The sequence below is a fragment of the Copadichromis virginalis genome, linkage group LG7 (assembly GCF_057382275.1).
Source record: "Copadichromis virginalis isolate Kocher_CV1m ecotype Utaka linkage group LG7, C_Virginalis_male_GT1.1, whole genome shotgun sequence".
In the NCBI taxonomy this organism is placed as follows: domain Eukaryota; kingdom Metazoa; phylum Chordata; class Actinopteri; order Cichliformes; family Cichlidae; genus Copadichromis; species Copadichromis virginalis.
The window spans coordinates 50473063-50489989 of record NC_140624.1 but is presented as its reverse complement, the minus strand read 5'-3'; the positions used below and the strand labels follow the sequence as shown (position 1 = coordinate 50489989).

Below are 16927 nucleotides of genomic sequence, written 5' to 3'. Positions count from 1 at the left end.
CACCCATTCAGAAGAAAATATATAGATATGTATACACACATATACTGAAATCATTATACTAAGATTTAAGTTGCAGGATTGTCCCAAAGTCAAACTTCCATCCTTTGGTTGTGTTTGTGCCAAACCATAATTCTTCACTTCTGCAGTTTGATTGCAAGTGGGTTTTATGGACAATAGAAAACTAAATGGACCTTGATATAGTCTCGATGGTTTAAATAATATCAGGGCTGGTCTACAGTTCTTTGTTTGGCTTTGTTGAATCTTTTAACCACTACTGAGGCAAACCCATTTAGAGCCTACAAAGCCTGTGCACCATGACTGGAGGACTTAATGAATACTGTGGCCTCTTGCTGTGCCCAGTGTTGTTCACATCTATGTATGTGAATGTCTGCACATCAAAGCACTAGCTTTAAGTGTATTTATGTAATCACCTGCTGCATGTGTTTTCATATGGGGAGTGGTGTAAGGAAAGCAGTGGTAGATACTGAGATAAGAGGGTTTTTTCTGTTCCTGTTTTCCATGTATTTTAAGTGCCATGCTGGGAGGTTTACCCTATTGATTGTTCAAAGCATGAAATAAGATCACAGAAAGACCACGCTCTCCCTTCCTCAATCTAAGGTGACAGCTTTATTGTCCTTGGCCACTCAGCTAAACCTTTGTCTCTGATCAAGTAGAGGGGACCGCAGAGGAAGAGGGGGGAGGAGTAAGAGGGGGTGAGTATTCCCCTAAAGCATCGAGCAGTTCTGGACCTATTTCTCCAGCTATTAACTTTAAGATAAATCTGACACAATTAGGCCAGAGTGAGATTTTCTCTTAATGTTCTCTTGAAAGAAATGCTAATCCTCTCAGAGCCTTCAGTTTTTTGCCTCTTTCTTTGCCAGTATCTCAAAATGTATCAAAATGTATCTCAAAATGTTCCTGTCCGCAGGCAATGACGTTTGCTGTGAGAATGAAGCAGGATAGTTGCCTGTGTTCCACCTCCAGGGCCTCATAAGGGCTCAGTACTGAGGAATGTGGCTCAGTTCATTAAGGCTGGAGTTCTGCATAAACAGTGTGCATCCAGCTTTCTGCATCACATGATCGGTTAGCGGCTCTCCCCCAACTGCCTGTTGCCACAGGCAACCGCTAACAATTGGAGCAGTGGAAGGGCCTCCCCTCATACCATTCATGTGTGCAGTCAGTGTTCTTGTTTTTGCCGCTCAGACAGCATCTCCCCTCCACGACCCCCTACGGATGATTTGTTGTTACTATTTGTTTTTACTAGGAGCACATTGTGGAAACTTCATGTTCAAAATGTGTTGGCTGTTGCAAAAGTTTCCACTTTGTGCAGGAAATCACCTGAAAACCACATAAAAAAAAATGATGTCAAACTCCATATTGAATAGAAAAATGTTTTAATGCAGTATGTAAAATGTGCAGTCAGCGTTTTTATATTAATTACTCCCAAAAGATTTGCTTTTCACAACCATATTTGTGAGTTTGAATTATATATGATGATGAGTTTTCAACTAAAAAGTGTTTCTAATGTCTCAACAGGAGATTGTGTTGGTAGAGGGCAGCCGCGTGTTTGACTCATGGAAAAAACCTCCCCCTCCTGTCTACATGCAGTTTTACTTCTTCAATATGACCAATCCAAAAGAGTTTCTTGCAGGGACAAAGCCAGAAGTTAAACAGATTGGACCCTATACGTACAGGTAAGAAGCAGGAGCAGAACTTGTCAACTTCTTGTTGACATGAATGTTAGCAAACAGATGTTTATGGTGAGTGTAAAAAAAAAAAGTCTTCTAAGAAATCACTGAAATCACACAATCTGGTAAATGTGCTCTGGGTAGAGACTGTAAATAAAAGATGGATGTAGCCACGGGGACATGACAAGTACCTTTTTGACTCAGGCTACGTCCACACGTACACGGGTATTTTTGAAAACGGAGATTTTTCGTTAACGGAGATTTTCCGTGTTGTGGCGTTAACGTCATTTCAGATTAACGCTGACAGCACTAGTGGGAACAAAATGAATATGACTGCACATTTACGCCGACATCATTCTAGTGCAAAGACAAGTGGAAGCAGACAAAAACAACAAGCACGCATGCTACAAACTTTACCCGAGTTAGACAGCTGTTAGCACGTGATTCTCCTTATGGGGACCTGATATGTTTAATATGCTGCTGAGAGTATACCCCAGAAGAAGCGTATAGTATAGCTTTTAATTTGGAAAGAGCCATTTCTCTGTAATAAACTCTCTTTTCCAAAGATGAGTGATTTCTCGATCAGATAGATTAATTTTTTTTATTACTTTGTTGTTTCAGCAACATTAAATTTAAAAACTGTACTTTTGAGTTAAAATATATATTTATAATTTTAATAAATGACAAATTAAAAAGGCGTAAACATTTTTTTTCTATATCGAAAAAATATCGAACCGTGACACCAAAGTACCTAACCTAACCGTGAATTTTGTGTATCGTTGCACCCCTAGTATTCTGTATTATTCAAAATGATTGTGTGAGTCCGTAACCTTACCATGAAAGTGTTTATAGAGGTTTGTCTTATCTGGGACTGTAAATCTTTTTGCAATTACAGCTATCGCCATCTGGAGGGCTACAGTTTGAATTCAGATTTTTAGGCACTTCTATAAAGGCTTATTTTTTCTGGCTATAAACATGGTTTATTAATGCTGTAAAATTTGGCAATTGTGATAGTATAAAACATATTAAATATATATAATACCACTACTACTGTGTTGCCATATACTGTGCATGTTGAATTTTTGCTTAGGTTTTCTAAGCTGGGCCACAGGTCATAACTCTCAGGCTGTGTCATGTGGCCTTCTGCTTTTCTGCTTCCTCTTTGCGATATATATTACTTTCGTCTTGTCTTTTCCTCAGGAGGCCTTTTTAATTTTTTTGTGTGGGTTGCTAGTTTTTAATCACTAGTCATCAAAATCCTGCACTCAATTAAGCCCTAAATGATGATAACTGCTAAAGCACCGGAAACGTTGCAACAGCCAACATTGTAGCTATCATAGGGCTTCTCGCCCTATGATAGCTACAATAGGCTCCAGTACCCTCCACGACCCTGATAAGTGGAAGAGAATGGATGCAGGGATGGATGAATGGTTGCAATGTTGTGCTAAAATACAAATGCAGTGCTACGTTTATGTGGTCTGCGTTTGGGGATTTTAAATGACACTCTTTTCCTGCGTTTGCACAGGGAGTACAGGTACAAGGACAACGTAAGTATGGTGGCAAATGGCAAAATGGTCTCCGCGTATAACACGAAAAGCTTTGTGTTCCTGAGGGAGAAATCTGTGGGTGATCCAGCTGAGGATAACATCACCACTGTCAACATCCCTGCCTGGGTGAGTCATGAACTGAAAAAGTAGAGGAAAGTGGAAATCCAAGTGGGTTAAAGAGGACTTTATGTTCTCTTTGTTACTGAACATTGTTTATTGTGTCCTCATTTCCATCTCATTGTCCACCTTATCCCGTATTATTAGTTCAAATTTTTTTTCCTCACAACTGCTTCCGTTCCTGTCTCCAGGCTGTCATGAACAATGTGAAAGATAGTTTCTGGAAGGCCTCCATGGTTTCAATCTGGATGAACTCTCTCAAGAGTGATCTGTTCACTACACGCACTGTGGATGAACTGCTTTGGGGCTACAAAGATCCTCTGCTGGTTCGCGTTGCTGGCACCAAACCTGAGGTGGAGACGGTGTTTGGACTCATGTACAAGGCATGTAACAGCTCTTTACAAGTAATATAAAGCTATGAAAAGAAAGTTGTCAGAGCAGATCCTCCATGAAGTCTTGAAGATTTTTTGTTTCTCCAGAAATAACATTTGAAAAACACGTTTTGAATGTTTGTTTGTTTTTTTTATTTAGAAAAATGGAAGCAACGACGGTGAATTTATCTACCACACTGGAGAGCAGAACTACATGGATTATGGCCGGATCGAAACATGGAAAGGCCAAAGGTAGTGCTGATACAGTCTCACGCAAACACACTCTCCCTCTCTGTCTTCATCCAGAGTGATGAAATTTTATTGGGTAACCTTTGTATTAACAAGCCTGTGAAATCCTTTTTTTTCTACTTTTTTTGGCAGTAATAGAGATACTGTCTGCCTGCCTTCATCCTGATCTTTGCCCTTAACACAGAGCACAGAGCAGGATATCCTGATGCCTTAAAAATGGCCTTTACTGAACCTTCTTATCCAGTTTTATTGTCTTAGGTCCCCTGGAGCCTCTAATTACGCTTGTGCTCCTGGGTGTTTTTTTTTTAACCGTGACTTTCAGATAAAAACACATTTGATCATCAAAACGTACCACTGCAATTTATGGTTATTAAGATGAAAACGATAAATTTGTTTTCACTGGACGGGATTATTTTGAAAATGAGATTTGTTTTCTTTTTTCTTTTCTTTTTTTCGATTTTAAATACAAGCCTGCACATTCCAAAAGCCTTTTTTGGTTGTTTTGTAGGGAGTTGACTTTCTGGAGATCTAACTATAGCAACAGCATCGTTGGATCAGATGGAAGTGCTTTCCACCCCCTGCTTGACAAGGATGAGCGCATTCACATCTTTACTCCAGACCTGTGCAGGTACGGTTCATCACCACAGTGCACTCCAGCCCTTTTGGTGGTATGCCAACCACATTTTATCCACTGTGGTGAAGTTTTGTGCACCAGTTTTTATTTTTTCTGTACTAATGTTTAGTTTAGTTTTTAGCTACTATATACATAGCAAAACCCAGACCTTTTTAAAAAAAAATTCCATTCTGTGACCATGTTTTTTTTCCTGTAAAGTTGGTCTTTTTTTATCACAAGTCTGTGGGGAAAAGCTAATTTTTGGAGAGAACCTCAAGTGGCCATTAGAGGAACTGCAGTTTTGACTTTATTTTCCTGCTCTTGGAGCTTGGCTATAGCTAAAAATTACTGTAGCTGGCAAAGGAGGGAAAGGGCATCAGCTTTGACGTTAATTTTATTAGTCATGTGGTAAAAATAAAGTGTTATTTCAATTAAAGAGTTTTTCAGTAAAACACATGTAATGTGGTTACCATGGGGACCTGTGTGCCCCTATCTGTTTACACTTGGTGTCCCATTTAGGACATTTTACATGGGGATTGCATGTTCTATTTCTGGTACATGACAAGCAGACCAGTGTGGAGGCTTTCACATCTAGTATGGAAATAATGTCCACAGCCTGTGGATCACATGGTATGTTATTTTAACATCCTGATCACTTACTAACAGCTCAGTGGGTGACCTCTCTTTGCTGTTGACTTTTCTGCTTAAAGCACGAGGACTGTTTGAAACACTTAAGTGGCATTTTCCAGAAAACACCATGAAAAGGCTTCCTTATTAGGAGAGTTTCCGTCTGGAACATCAGGGACAGGGTGAGAGAGGGAATGCAAGGACAATTGTGGAATAACAGAAAATAAGGAGAGAGAGAGAGAGAGAAAGAAAATGCTTTTAATGCTTGATGATTGATGGTAAGTGTTACTTTGTGCTAAGCACAGGACAAGTATTTCCTCTTGGAAGTGTTTGTGAGAAATGTTCTCAACTAATGCTTTTGGGGAAATTTATTATGGTTCCTCCAGGATTTCCAGAATGTCTTTAGAGACAGTTTGACGACTGCTGAGAATTGCAACGAGTACCAAATTTAATCCCAAACCTTGTTTGTTGCAAAACAGACGTGCTGCTTCCCTAGTCTTCATAGCAAGAGTTTGTCCTTTAGAGAGCACAAGCTGTTTCGGACGTCTTCCTCATGTTGTTGAGCGTGGAAACAATCTGGAAAGTCAGAGTGGAATGGTTGCACCTTTGACTTTGATTGGACGTGTGTCAAAAACCCCTGCACCAAATATTTACAAAGCACTTTCACCTACTTGTTCTTGGCCTGGTTGTGTCATTATGGCGTCTGTGTAACTGTGACTAAAGGGAATACGCCCCCTCCCCCCTTTATTGTACTTACTACAATCATTTGAAGTGGAAGTGCTCCATTAATACATGACGACCTTTCACACAGATCCTCAGCCCTATGTATAAGTCACTCGCTTAACATAACTTTGTGTTTAAAACGCATGTTTAGTTAAAAGAGAACACCTGGGACTGCATAGCAGCAGAATTCCCATCTGTGAGCTAAACGGGTGGTGGCCTCTCGGTCCAGAAACTGGCAGCTGAGCTACAAAGAAAAAGAATTGGTAACATGTGTCATTGTTCGAATACCAGCTTCACCATCCTTTTGCTCATCATCATTACTGACTTCATTAGAGGGTTTTATTTCATTTAAAAAATGTTGAAAAAAGAAAGTCAAAAATACACGAATATTAAATGACAGAAATAATAGACTCTCTCATATCATTTTAATTTAACCAGCCCTGTGACACTTTTTCAAAGCCTTCATTCTGTATTTAGTGGTCACTCAAACAAAATTGCATCGCAAATACATTTTGGTGAAGTTACGTACGAGCAAGAACCCTACAGAGCGCTGAGTTTAAAGACACCCTAAAAATGAAAGCAAAGAAATTATGTACAGCTTATGTACAACTACGCAGCAACTCAGAGGTTTACTTAGTAGTAGCCTGACAACATCGGGGCGTGCTCCTAATGAGATGACAGATGGTGCCCTGGGGGATGTCCTCCTAGATCTGAACCTGGGCGTCACTGACCTCCTGTGCAATCTGAGGTGCGTAGGATGGAAACATAATCTCACAGAAGTTTTCTGTGGGATTTAGATCAGGTGAGCTTGGGGTCCAGTCAGTGGTAACAAATTCTTCAACCTTCAAGACCTGCCTCCATAGTCTCTGCACATGAGATCGGACATTGTCTTTCACAAGGAAGAACCCAGGAACCACTGCACCAGAGTGGTGGCTCCAAGGATTCATCCCGACACCTAATGGCATTGCCTGGTCAGTAGATGTTTGTATGTACCTCCATGGATATGCCTCCACCTGCTGTGATCTGTGAAAAGCACAGATCTCCTGTGATAGACCTGCCAATTCTGGTATGCTATGGCAAATGCTAATCAGGCTCCACAATGCTGGGCAATGAACGCAGGGCCTACTAGAGGATTTCAGGCCCTTAGACTGCCCTCATGAAGTCTGTTTCTGATGTTTGGTCAAAGACATTCAAAATCTAGGTCATTTTGTAGCAACCCGTTCCTCTGTGCACAAAGGAGCAGATACTGGTCCTGCTGATGGGTTAAGGACCTTCTACTGCCCTGTCGAGCTCTTCTATGGTAACACTGTAATAGTTCTCATTCCTAGCAGTATAAGGCCAAGGATTTTCACTTGGCTTTTCCCAGGAAGGTCAAGGGAAAGGTCTGTACAGTATTGTTGCACGATTGGTGGGCTGCACCCTCCCAACCAGCTGGCAGACACTGTATAGAGTGCTTTGTTCTCACTAAGACTGGTTGGGATTCCCTCGACAAGACAAAGCTGCAGATATGCAGGGCAAGGATGAACTGCTCTCAGTTCTCTTGGATGTTGGGAAAAAAACCACACACACATTTAAAGATTTCACAGTGTCTTTGCTCCCAGTACTAACAGAAGGTTAACACCACAATATATTATTTGTCTTCCCTGCTCCCCTTACAAGTCTAGATTTACTGATGAAGGAGCCCCAGCAGGATTTTAGCATATTGTTGAAATCAATGTCAGTCATCTGGTTTCCTCTTTGTGTCTCTGCTGAAAGTCAGTCTGCAGTGTTTTTTTTTCTTTTACTTAGTTCAAACAGTCTTTCTTAAATAACATAACAGAACATTTCTCATGATCGCATTGCTTGTTATGAAGTTCCTCACCAAAGGTACAGTCCTTAAAAATATTAGTTTGAAGTATTCAGCATTCACACTCGATCATGCTGAGAATTTCCAGCAAAGTTCCAGCAGTCATGTGTCACTATGAAATGCTGTGCTCTGAGTGAAGTTAATTGTTTTTGTGCAATGTGACTGTTCGCTTTATTCTCCAGGACCATCTACATGGAGTTTGAGAAAGACGTCGAGGTGAAAGGGATCCCAGCCTACCGCTTCACACCTCCACCCTCTGTCCTGGCCAGCAAAGAGGAGAACCCGGACAATGAGGGTTTCTGCGTCACCCCAAAGGAGTGCCTGGGAACTGGTGTCCTTAAAGTCAGCCCCTGTCGGAAAGGTAATCGACGCAGCACAGTTTCTCTCAGAAACTTTCCATGCATCGGTCATGATTCAGCACCAACATAACCCATTTTATTCTTTTCTCCAATTTCTTTAATAATGACACAAAAGCTTTGCTTAGACTCAATGTCCAATGTAGTAGCCATTAAATACTAATGGCTACTACACTGATATCAATAAAGTCCTTCTTTTGTTTGTAATGCTAATACCCCCCTAAAATACCCATGTGACACAGCTCTCCCCACACCTCAGGCGTCATCTGACATGACTGACCCAGTAGCAGAGTGGGCGGTAAGCCCTGTCACCTGATTCTGCCCTTGAATATGACCGGGCATTACCTCAGTGTTCATAGCTCAGCTGTGCCTCATCTTTCCATCCTGTAAAATCACAGTACTTGTGGTTTCAACATTTCTTTTACATATTTAAAGTAAAAAATATGGAATTTTTTACATGGTCAATGCAGTTGATGGCCCGTACTGCACCTTTCTGTCACAGCATGCAGCCATTTCTAACTAGTTTCACAGAGTTATTCCAGCAAGTGAACGTCGAGCCCTGTTTTTTCTCACGTCAAGGTTTTATTGTTGTGAAGCGATACATTTGAAAAACTCCGTGCTTTGCTTCAGAATAATGTAACTGTGCCAAAGATTAAAACAGACGTCACAGATTGGCGTTCTCAAAAGGATTTTCGTTGTCCACTAAAACAAATGGAACAACTGCAGTTCACTTCAAAGGTAAAAGTATTTTTGAATGTTGTTTAGCCATAAAGAGAAATTTGATTGCGTGTTTATGGCCCGGAGTTAAAGAACAAGCGCAGTAAATAAAGGCCTCTATAAGTATACCAGTATGTGTGTGTGTTAGCACGCCCGCATTGACCTTGCCAGTTGTCATGTGAACAGCCTCTCAGGTGACTGCGTGTGTCCAATGTTTTTGTCAAACGTCTGTTGCTAAACAGGAGAGCAGGAAAACTCTCACCTCTGCCCCACTTTATCAGCACCTCTAACTGCCCCCCTCCTCTCATAACTGTCTGGCTTTGTCGCTGCTGCTGCGGGGACACATGGTTTTTCCACCGTTGGACCATTTGTGTTTGCTTGAACGTGAAGTCCTCCATTGACAATATAAGGAAGGAACTCAGAAAGACTAACAAGAAATTTTATCTGGATATCAGCTGCCGCCTTTAATTGCTCACACAACAGGGGTTATTGTCCATTTGTGATGATTTATTGTTTGTTTTTGTTTTTCTTGGACCCCAAGTAACATGTTGCGTCCCTGTCAGATCGTATCTCACCACCTTCTTCGCCTTTTGATCTGTTTTGTTATTGTTGTCATGCCTTGATTAGATCAGACTTCAAACATGAAGGAAATGGGGCATTAAAATGTTTTCTGTGCTGCCGCTTTAATGGCAACAGTTATGTCATCTTTGTGGCGCTTTGCTTAACGTGTGTAGATTCGCCATAGTCGTGTGAAAGAGGTTCGAAGGTTTTACATAGGAGACATAAAACATGATCTGAACAACAGCACGTGACTTTTCTACTCTGCTTGAGCACTCAAAGTGCTTTATACTACAAGCCTCGTATCTATATAGCATTGAGACAGTCACGCTCAATTCAGGGTTCAAAATTTTGCCCGAGGATGTCTTGGCATGCAGATGGGAGCTGCCAGGGCTCGAGCCACTAACCTTCCAAGCAGTGGACAACATGATCTAGATCCTGATCTCTCTTCTTTTGAAGAGAAGAGGCTTTCTCCTTTTCTAGATTGGGTCAGTTTAGTGTGAAATGATGGCCTTGCAGCAGAGGCGTGCGGGAGCTCGAGTCTTATTAAACATTTTTCATTTCTTCTCTCAGGTGCGCCAGTGGTTGCCTCCTTTCCTCATTTCTACCTGGCAGATAACAAATATGTGGCTGCCATTGAAGGACTGTCACCTGAAAGGACGCATCACCAAACTTTTCTAGACCTAAACCCGGTAAGTCTTCAGGCTTAGGGTCAAACATTAAGATGTACTGCTACGCCACCTAGTGGTGGAGTTCTGAAGTGTATCTATGTTTATATACATTATTTTCTGACAGACCACTGGAGTGATTGTACGCGCTCACAAAAGAGCGCAGGTGAACATCTTGATGCAGCGAATCCCTGGATTCCCGTGAGTAACACACACTTCTGTTGTTGTTTTAAACGGATGCGTGTAGGTGCTGTTTTTGATTACCAACCATATTTTTTGCTGCACTTTTAACAGGACCACTAGATCCCTGAATGAAACAGTATTTCCTGTAATGTTCCTCAATGAGGTAAGTGATATTACACATGCTGAAACACAGGAAACTCCTAGATCCTTATTATGAGGTGCAATAAAGAAATTAAACAGTATGTCAACATTTTGAAAAAGACACGTGTTACTGAGAGTTAGATGATTATGTCGGTCCAGCTTAGCTTTACTGAGCTGAGTGTGACTTGGAGCAAAGATAGAAAACAGCTGGAAACAAGCGACCTGGCTCTGAACTAATGTAACTGGCACAAGGGTGCGATGAGCAGAGAGTCCAAGTAGTAACTGTCTCCCAGCCAGGAAATAGTCCTGCCCCATAACCTCCCTAAAGACACAGCTTTGTGTTTTTTCACATGGGCCTCACAGCAAGAATGTCCTGTTTTAGAATCCACCAGCCTGCTGGGGCTCTTCTGTGTGGAGTTTGCATGTTTGCTTGCCTGCATGGGTTCCTCCCTCGGGACTCCTCCCCTCACACTGATTGAGCAGTTAGAAAAAGACAGACAGATGGGTTTTGCATTGATTAAGCACTAAACACAGTGCTTAGTAACACAATTAAGTTGTGTTTTTCTGGTGATATTACAGCAACTAGTGCAGATTTCCAGTTAAGATAAGAAGAAGCCCAGCTGATTCAAATTAGGCATTGCCAAGCAAATTTGGTGTTTTCCACTGAACATGTATGGTAATGGTAATGGCCTGCATTTGTATAGCGCTTTTCTAGTCCCTAAGGATGTATCTCTCAGCTGTGTATCCAGTCTCAAAAGGATTTCTTTTCAAGAGATTTAGACAAGGCCAACATAATCAAAAGTAGATTTGGTTCCCAAAAGTCAAAGCCTGGCTAGATTTTCCCACATTTTCAGCCTTGATGCATTAGTACTGATTGGTTTCTTCATCTTCTGTATGCTCAGCTGAATTCCCCTCTTCCTCTGATGGATCTTTTACTCTCTCTCTCTCTGAATAAACAGAGCGTGGAAATTGACGATGCGTCTTCAGAGAGATTAAAGAAGCTTCTGCTGATTAGCAATTTGGTGTCCAACTTCCCTCTCGTCATTGTGGGACTGGGTGTTATTCTGCTCATGGTCTTTGTCATCCTCCTGTGCCGGGCTCGCAAACAGAAGGTATGAGACTGCTTCTTGCTGAGTCCTAACAACTTACAATTTGCCTGCTCCTAATAAGTCATAATTTTTGCACAATTCATTGAGTTGCTTAATTGCACACTAATAACACCGAGCTTGTGTTTCTCACTGTGTGTTCCTGGGAAGAATGAAGTTAAGCGCATTGTGTTTACCAAGCCTCTTTATGCTGTAAGTGTTGCTGCTTTATTTTATCTGCTTTATTTATTCATTTGTCTTACTTTGGTTATTATTTATCACCTAAGTGCCTTTTTTCATTTAATCTTTCATTGCACAGCTAGACCAGTTTCACCTGACTTAAAATAACTCTGCTAATGTACACTTAATGCATTGCATATTAATACTGCCTTTTTAATTGTTGTGAGATGGCATGATTAAGGGGAAGCAACCACTTTCCATTACAGGTATAACTTTACAAATTGTAATAAGACCTGATTAGTTTGTAATGCTGCTTTATGTCCTTAATGTCCCTCTACAGTCGTCCGCTGAAGACGACACCGCTTACTCTCCAGTTAATGATAAAGAGAAGGAGGATCCCCAGAATGGAACCTACATTGGTCTGACACCTAAGGCTAACGTGGAAGCTTGAGGATGTGCAAGGGGTCTGTCATAGAGGGCTCAGGTGAAGAGGATATGTTTTTAGTCTCAGATGTCTTGTATTATATGCTCTTAGGTTTCCTTAGAGAGCGCTAAACTCTATTCCCAGACAAACAGTGTTTAGAACACAACAGTGGCTTCTTCTAGCTGCTGCTAATTATGTAAAAATAGTTGTAAACAGTCATCCAGTAAGCAGAGATGACGAGTGTGCTCTGTGGTGGTTCTAAAACAGGGGTCCCCAATCCCAGTCCGCGAGGGCCGGTGTCCCTGCTTTTAGATGTGTCCTTGATTGATCACAGCTGATTTAAATGGATAAATTACCTTCTCAACATGTCCTGAAGTTCTCCAGAGGCCTGGTAATGAACTAATCATGTGATTCAGGTGTGTTGACCCTGGGTGAGATCTAAAACCTGCAGGGACACCGGCCCTCGTGGACTGGGATTGGGGACCCCTGTTCTAAAACAATCACACCCTTTAAATGACGGAGGATCAAAACTGCCAAAATTAAGAAGACATGGAAAAAAATGAGTAAATTAAGGTTAATGGAATTTATTACATTATTTACAATGCATTTGTAAATGATTGTGTTTGCTTTTGTATTATTTACCTTTGTACTATGGCTCCATAGTAGAGTTGTTGTGATTGACACCTCAGTCACACTCGGGCCAGAAACTGGTCAGCGACCCCCTGCCGACCTCCCATATTATTTACATTTGTCATAATTATTCTGTTTATCTACAATCAGATTTAATTTCATCTCTCTGTTGGCATTTTTGTGTTTTTTGAGTGGGTTGGGGTTACATGTAGATTTCCTGTTTTGGTCCCAACTAGCCAAACAACAAAGAACCACTCACTGCTTAAGGAATGGAGAGTGAAAGTGGACATTATATTCTGGTTGTTTTTGTTTTTTAACGAAACATTCATTGTTGCAGCCAAAGAGACTGCTTTTCCCAGACTGTCTTTATTAGACTGTTTTAAGTGTCCTTGTTGTCCGCTGAGTTACTGAGTGTCACTAGTTAGCTAACATAAGCTAATGTAAGTCTATTAGCAGCAACCAGTCCAGTAATGTCATATTCTGTACTGGCGCAATATAGCACTAAGCATGTTATAAAAACACATATTTTTTTAAATCCAGCTTCACACACAGTTTATAGAGGTTCATTTGGAAAAGCAAATATGTTTGGCACAACAGTGCATTTAAATCATAATTATGATATTTTTTTTTCTTAATTTGGCAGTCTTGGTCCTCCATACATAGTTAACTTCCTTTCATTATGGCTAAACTCATTTGTCTTGCTTTAGACTTCAGATTTTTGGAATGATTACTTGTACAAGCGCACCGAAGTCATTTGGGGAGCAATGTGATGAAATCCTTAAACTAATGATTTTTTGGGGTGTTATATTTCACTCTCAGGGGGTCTCATCTTAGAAGCTGTAAAGCAGTTATTAAAGCAGGAGAAAGCACAATATACCGGATGATAAATCAGTGTTACTATGTCTCATTTGCATTTCATGTTACAAAAAAATGTCACATAATATTTTCTGCTCATCCATGGCGCATAGAGGGTTATCTAACAAAACCAGCATACCTGAGAATCTTCAGAGTATGGCATTTGTTTGTAAATACATACAGTGTAAGAAGTGACGAACTGCTTACATTCCTCTCAGCGTGTGATGGGGATGAGTATCGGACAAAACACTGTATATTTTGGAAATTTTAATTTGTAAAGTAAGACCAACCTTGCTTTATGGTTTTTTGTGTTGTTGTTTTTTAAATGTGTCATTGTAGAAATGTTTGAATTAAAGACATTTCATGTAAGAACTTTATAAATATTTATAAAGCTCTAAAGCCTTAACCACGGCAGATTTCTTTGGTTGAAACCATTGTTACGTCCCTCTGCAGCCTCGAATCTGCTCAGTGTGTTCAGCTGGTGCTAATTGGCCACACCTAATCAGGTGTGGATAAAAGCATACCTGAGGCAAGCTTCCCAGGGAGCTCACTAGTCTTTGCCTTGGTGGCACCAGCAATTTTAGCCAACCTGATAGTCCATTTTAAGATAAACCTCTTTTTACATACACTCTGGTATTCGTCTCCTTTTTTATGTTGCGGCTTTTGAGCCGGGTCGTAACACCATGATTCAGACAGTACAGAATTTATGTGTTGACAGTATTTTGCCCTGTGTAACTGTTTATGACTAAGTGATATACTTAAATGTCTTTTAGATGCTGTAGTAGTGTCTTTAAAGTTACTGGATTTCTTGTTCCTTTTAAAGATTTTTGTTGCGTGAACATAACACTGTGCCATATCAACAAATCTACTCGTGACTTTTTTTCCTTCTTCTTCTTTCAGCTACCAAAAAATAATTAAATAAATAACAAAACCTTTTGATATTTCTAATATCAAACAGTAGGGTCAAACTGCACTTTGAAAACTCTCTGCCTGACTAGCAGGTTGTTGTGCAGGGTCACAGTTTTCTCACTCGATGCTGGTGATGAAAATGTGCCGTCATAATGTGATCTGGAAAATGCTGCAGAATTCCGGCTTTTATTACTGCTCATGTAACATTTTAATTAAAGGCTTATATGCGCTGTGATAATCGTAATGACTATATCAGATATTAGTGGATTCATTTGATTTTAGTAAAGTGTTTAACACGTACACTATAATAAGGAAAAAATGATTGCATTTTAGAAACTTTGTGCACAGCGTTTTATATAAGAGTTACAAACTCACAAGGAGATGAAAGACAGGATTCATCTGAATCCCTTTGAAAAATACACAATATACAGTATAAAAACACAGTTGTGGCTAAAGAGAATAAATTATTTTGCTGTGTCGATAAAACCAAAACACATAAAGCAATGAGTGGACTGTTCGCTGAGCTACGCAGTGCCATACTTTGATTGTAGATGTTTCCTGAAAGTATTGTTACTGCCATAAAACACATACTTGTTTTGAAAATGTTGAATGTTTTTATTCTGTATACAAAAAATAAAAAGTAGTTTCAGTACAGGTCTTGTTGACTGGTGTTTGTCTCTTTTTATTTCCTTTCTTTTTTTGTGAAGAAGTCCGATTCTGCGCCAAGCGACGGGGAGATAGTTGGCAATAAAATATTATCACAATAAGTACATCGCTGACATTCTTTGTTTAAATTACTGGATCTAGTTTTTGGCTTTTGTACAGTGAGCTGTGCCCAGATAGTGATGATATAACTCGGTCCCCAGAAAAGCCAGAAAATTGTGCTGCTTCGAATTATGTTTAATTTCACCTTTTCAAATATCAGTTAGCAGATGTTTCAGCTGGCATCCCTGAAGGTAGACATGAAACATGCAGCTTAAAGTTGCAGCTATGCTAAACATATATAGATGAGTTATTGGACTGTTATTGGACGTTTTCCACAAAGAAAAGGTTTGTTTGTTTTTTATGTAAAACCCAAATTGCAGAAAGTTGGGATGTTCTTTAAATTTGAACAAAATGAAAACTAAAAGACTTTCAGATCACATGAGCCAACATTGTATTCACATCAGAGCATAAATAAATGAGCTCGTTTCAAATTTGATGTTTCCTACAGGTCTCAAAATATTTGGGACAGCAACGTGTTCACCCTGATGTAGCATCTCCTTTCCTTTTCAAAACAGTTTGAAGCACGTCTGGGCTTCGAGGTTATGAGATTCTTGAGTTTTGTTGTTGGAATTTGGTCCCATTCTTACCCGATATAGGTTTCCAGCCACTGAAGAGTTTGTGGTCATTTTTCGTTTAATGATGTGCCAAATGTTCTCTATAGGTGAAAGATCTATACTCCAGGCAGGACAATTCAGCACCCAGGCTCTTCTCCAACTAAGCCATGCTTTTGTAATCGCTGCAGTATGTGGTTTTGCATTGTCCTGCAGAAATACACAAGGCCTTCCCTGAAATAGATGTCATCTGGAGGGGAGCACACGTCGCTCTAAAACCTTTATATACAATATTGGCTCATGTGATTTGAACGTTTTTAAAAAGGCATGTAGAGATGAAGATGACTTGGGAAGAAAGATGATTTAAGTGAATTTGAATGAGGCAGGATTGTTTGTGCCATGTGGGCTGGTCTAAATTTTTCAGAAACCGTTGATCTACTGGGATTTTTCCAACACAAGTATTTTTAGGGTTTACAGAAAAAGGTCTAAAAAATATCCAGTGAGCTGTAAAGGTCAGAGGAGAATGCCCAGACAGCTTTTAGGAGAAGATTATCTCTGAACCCATAACACATCAAACCTTAATGCAGATCTGCAGCAGAAGACCACACCGATGCCACCCCTTCACACAGGCTCACCAAAATTGGACAATAGAAGGTTGGAAAATGTTTGCCAGTCTCAGTTTCTGCTGAAACATTTGAATGGTGCTGTTGTAAACATCCTGACTTGTATCAGCTGGGCAGGCTGTTGGTGGTGCTGGTGTAGTGTTGCAGGGCATATCTTCTTGGTACATTTCGGCACCTCTTAATACCGATTGAGCATTGTTTAAACATGACAGGCTACCTGAGTATTGCTGCTGACCATGTCCATCCCTTCTAACAGTGTACCTATTTTATGATGGTTCCAGCAGAACAATGCATCATCTCACAAATCTCAAATGATTTCAAGCTATTTTTTTTAACATAAAGAGTTTATTGTATTCAAATGGCCTCTACAGTCTCCAGATCTCAATAAATAGAGATGCAATGCGCTAATTTCCATCATGCATGTGTAGAAAATAAATCTGCAGTGTGCCCAAAACTTGATTCCCAGGATTTAAACAGCTGTAAATGACACACTGGTTTAAA

The 16927-nt window shown here is 40.2% G+C and overlaps 1 protein-coding gene across 2 annotated transcripts in view; it reads left to right on the top strand.

Moving 5' to 3' along the window:
• Nucleotides 1–15144, top strand: part of LOC146706014 (lysosome membrane protein 2-like) — a 34107-nt gene extending 18963 nt beyond the window's left edge. Inside the window, exons 2-13 of one of the 2 annotated variants that reach the window (XM_085463991.1) lie at nucleotides 1537–1694; nucleotides 3214–3361; nucleotides 3544–3735; nucleotides 3884–3975; nucleotides 4481–4600; nucleotides 7964–8142; nucleotides 9986–10104; nucleotides 10208–10281; nucleotides 10375–10426; nucleotides 11364–11516; nucleotides 11661–11702; nucleotides 12010–15144. In XM_085463991.1, coding sequence (XP_085320117.1) covers nucleotides 1537–1694; nucleotides 3214–3361; nucleotides 3544–3735; nucleotides 3884–3975; nucleotides 4481–4600; nucleotides 7964–8142; nucleotides 9986–10104; nucleotides 10208–10281; nucleotides 10375–10426; nucleotides 11364–11516; nucleotides 11661–11702; nucleotides 12010–12120 — 1440 coding nt within the window. In that variant the 3' untranslated portion in view covers nucleotides 12121–15144. The remainder of the gene's footprint in view (nucleotides 1–1536; nucleotides 1695–3213; nucleotides 3362–3543; nucleotides 3736–3883; nucleotides 3976–4480; nucleotides 4601–7963; nucleotides 8143–9985; nucleotides 10105–10207; nucleotides 10282–10374; nucleotides 10427–11363; nucleotides 11517–11660; nucleotides 11703–12009) is intronic. The other variant, XM_085463992.1, reaches the window with a different exon arrangement.
• The last annotated feature ends 1783 nt before the right edge of the window (nucleotides 15145–16927 follow it).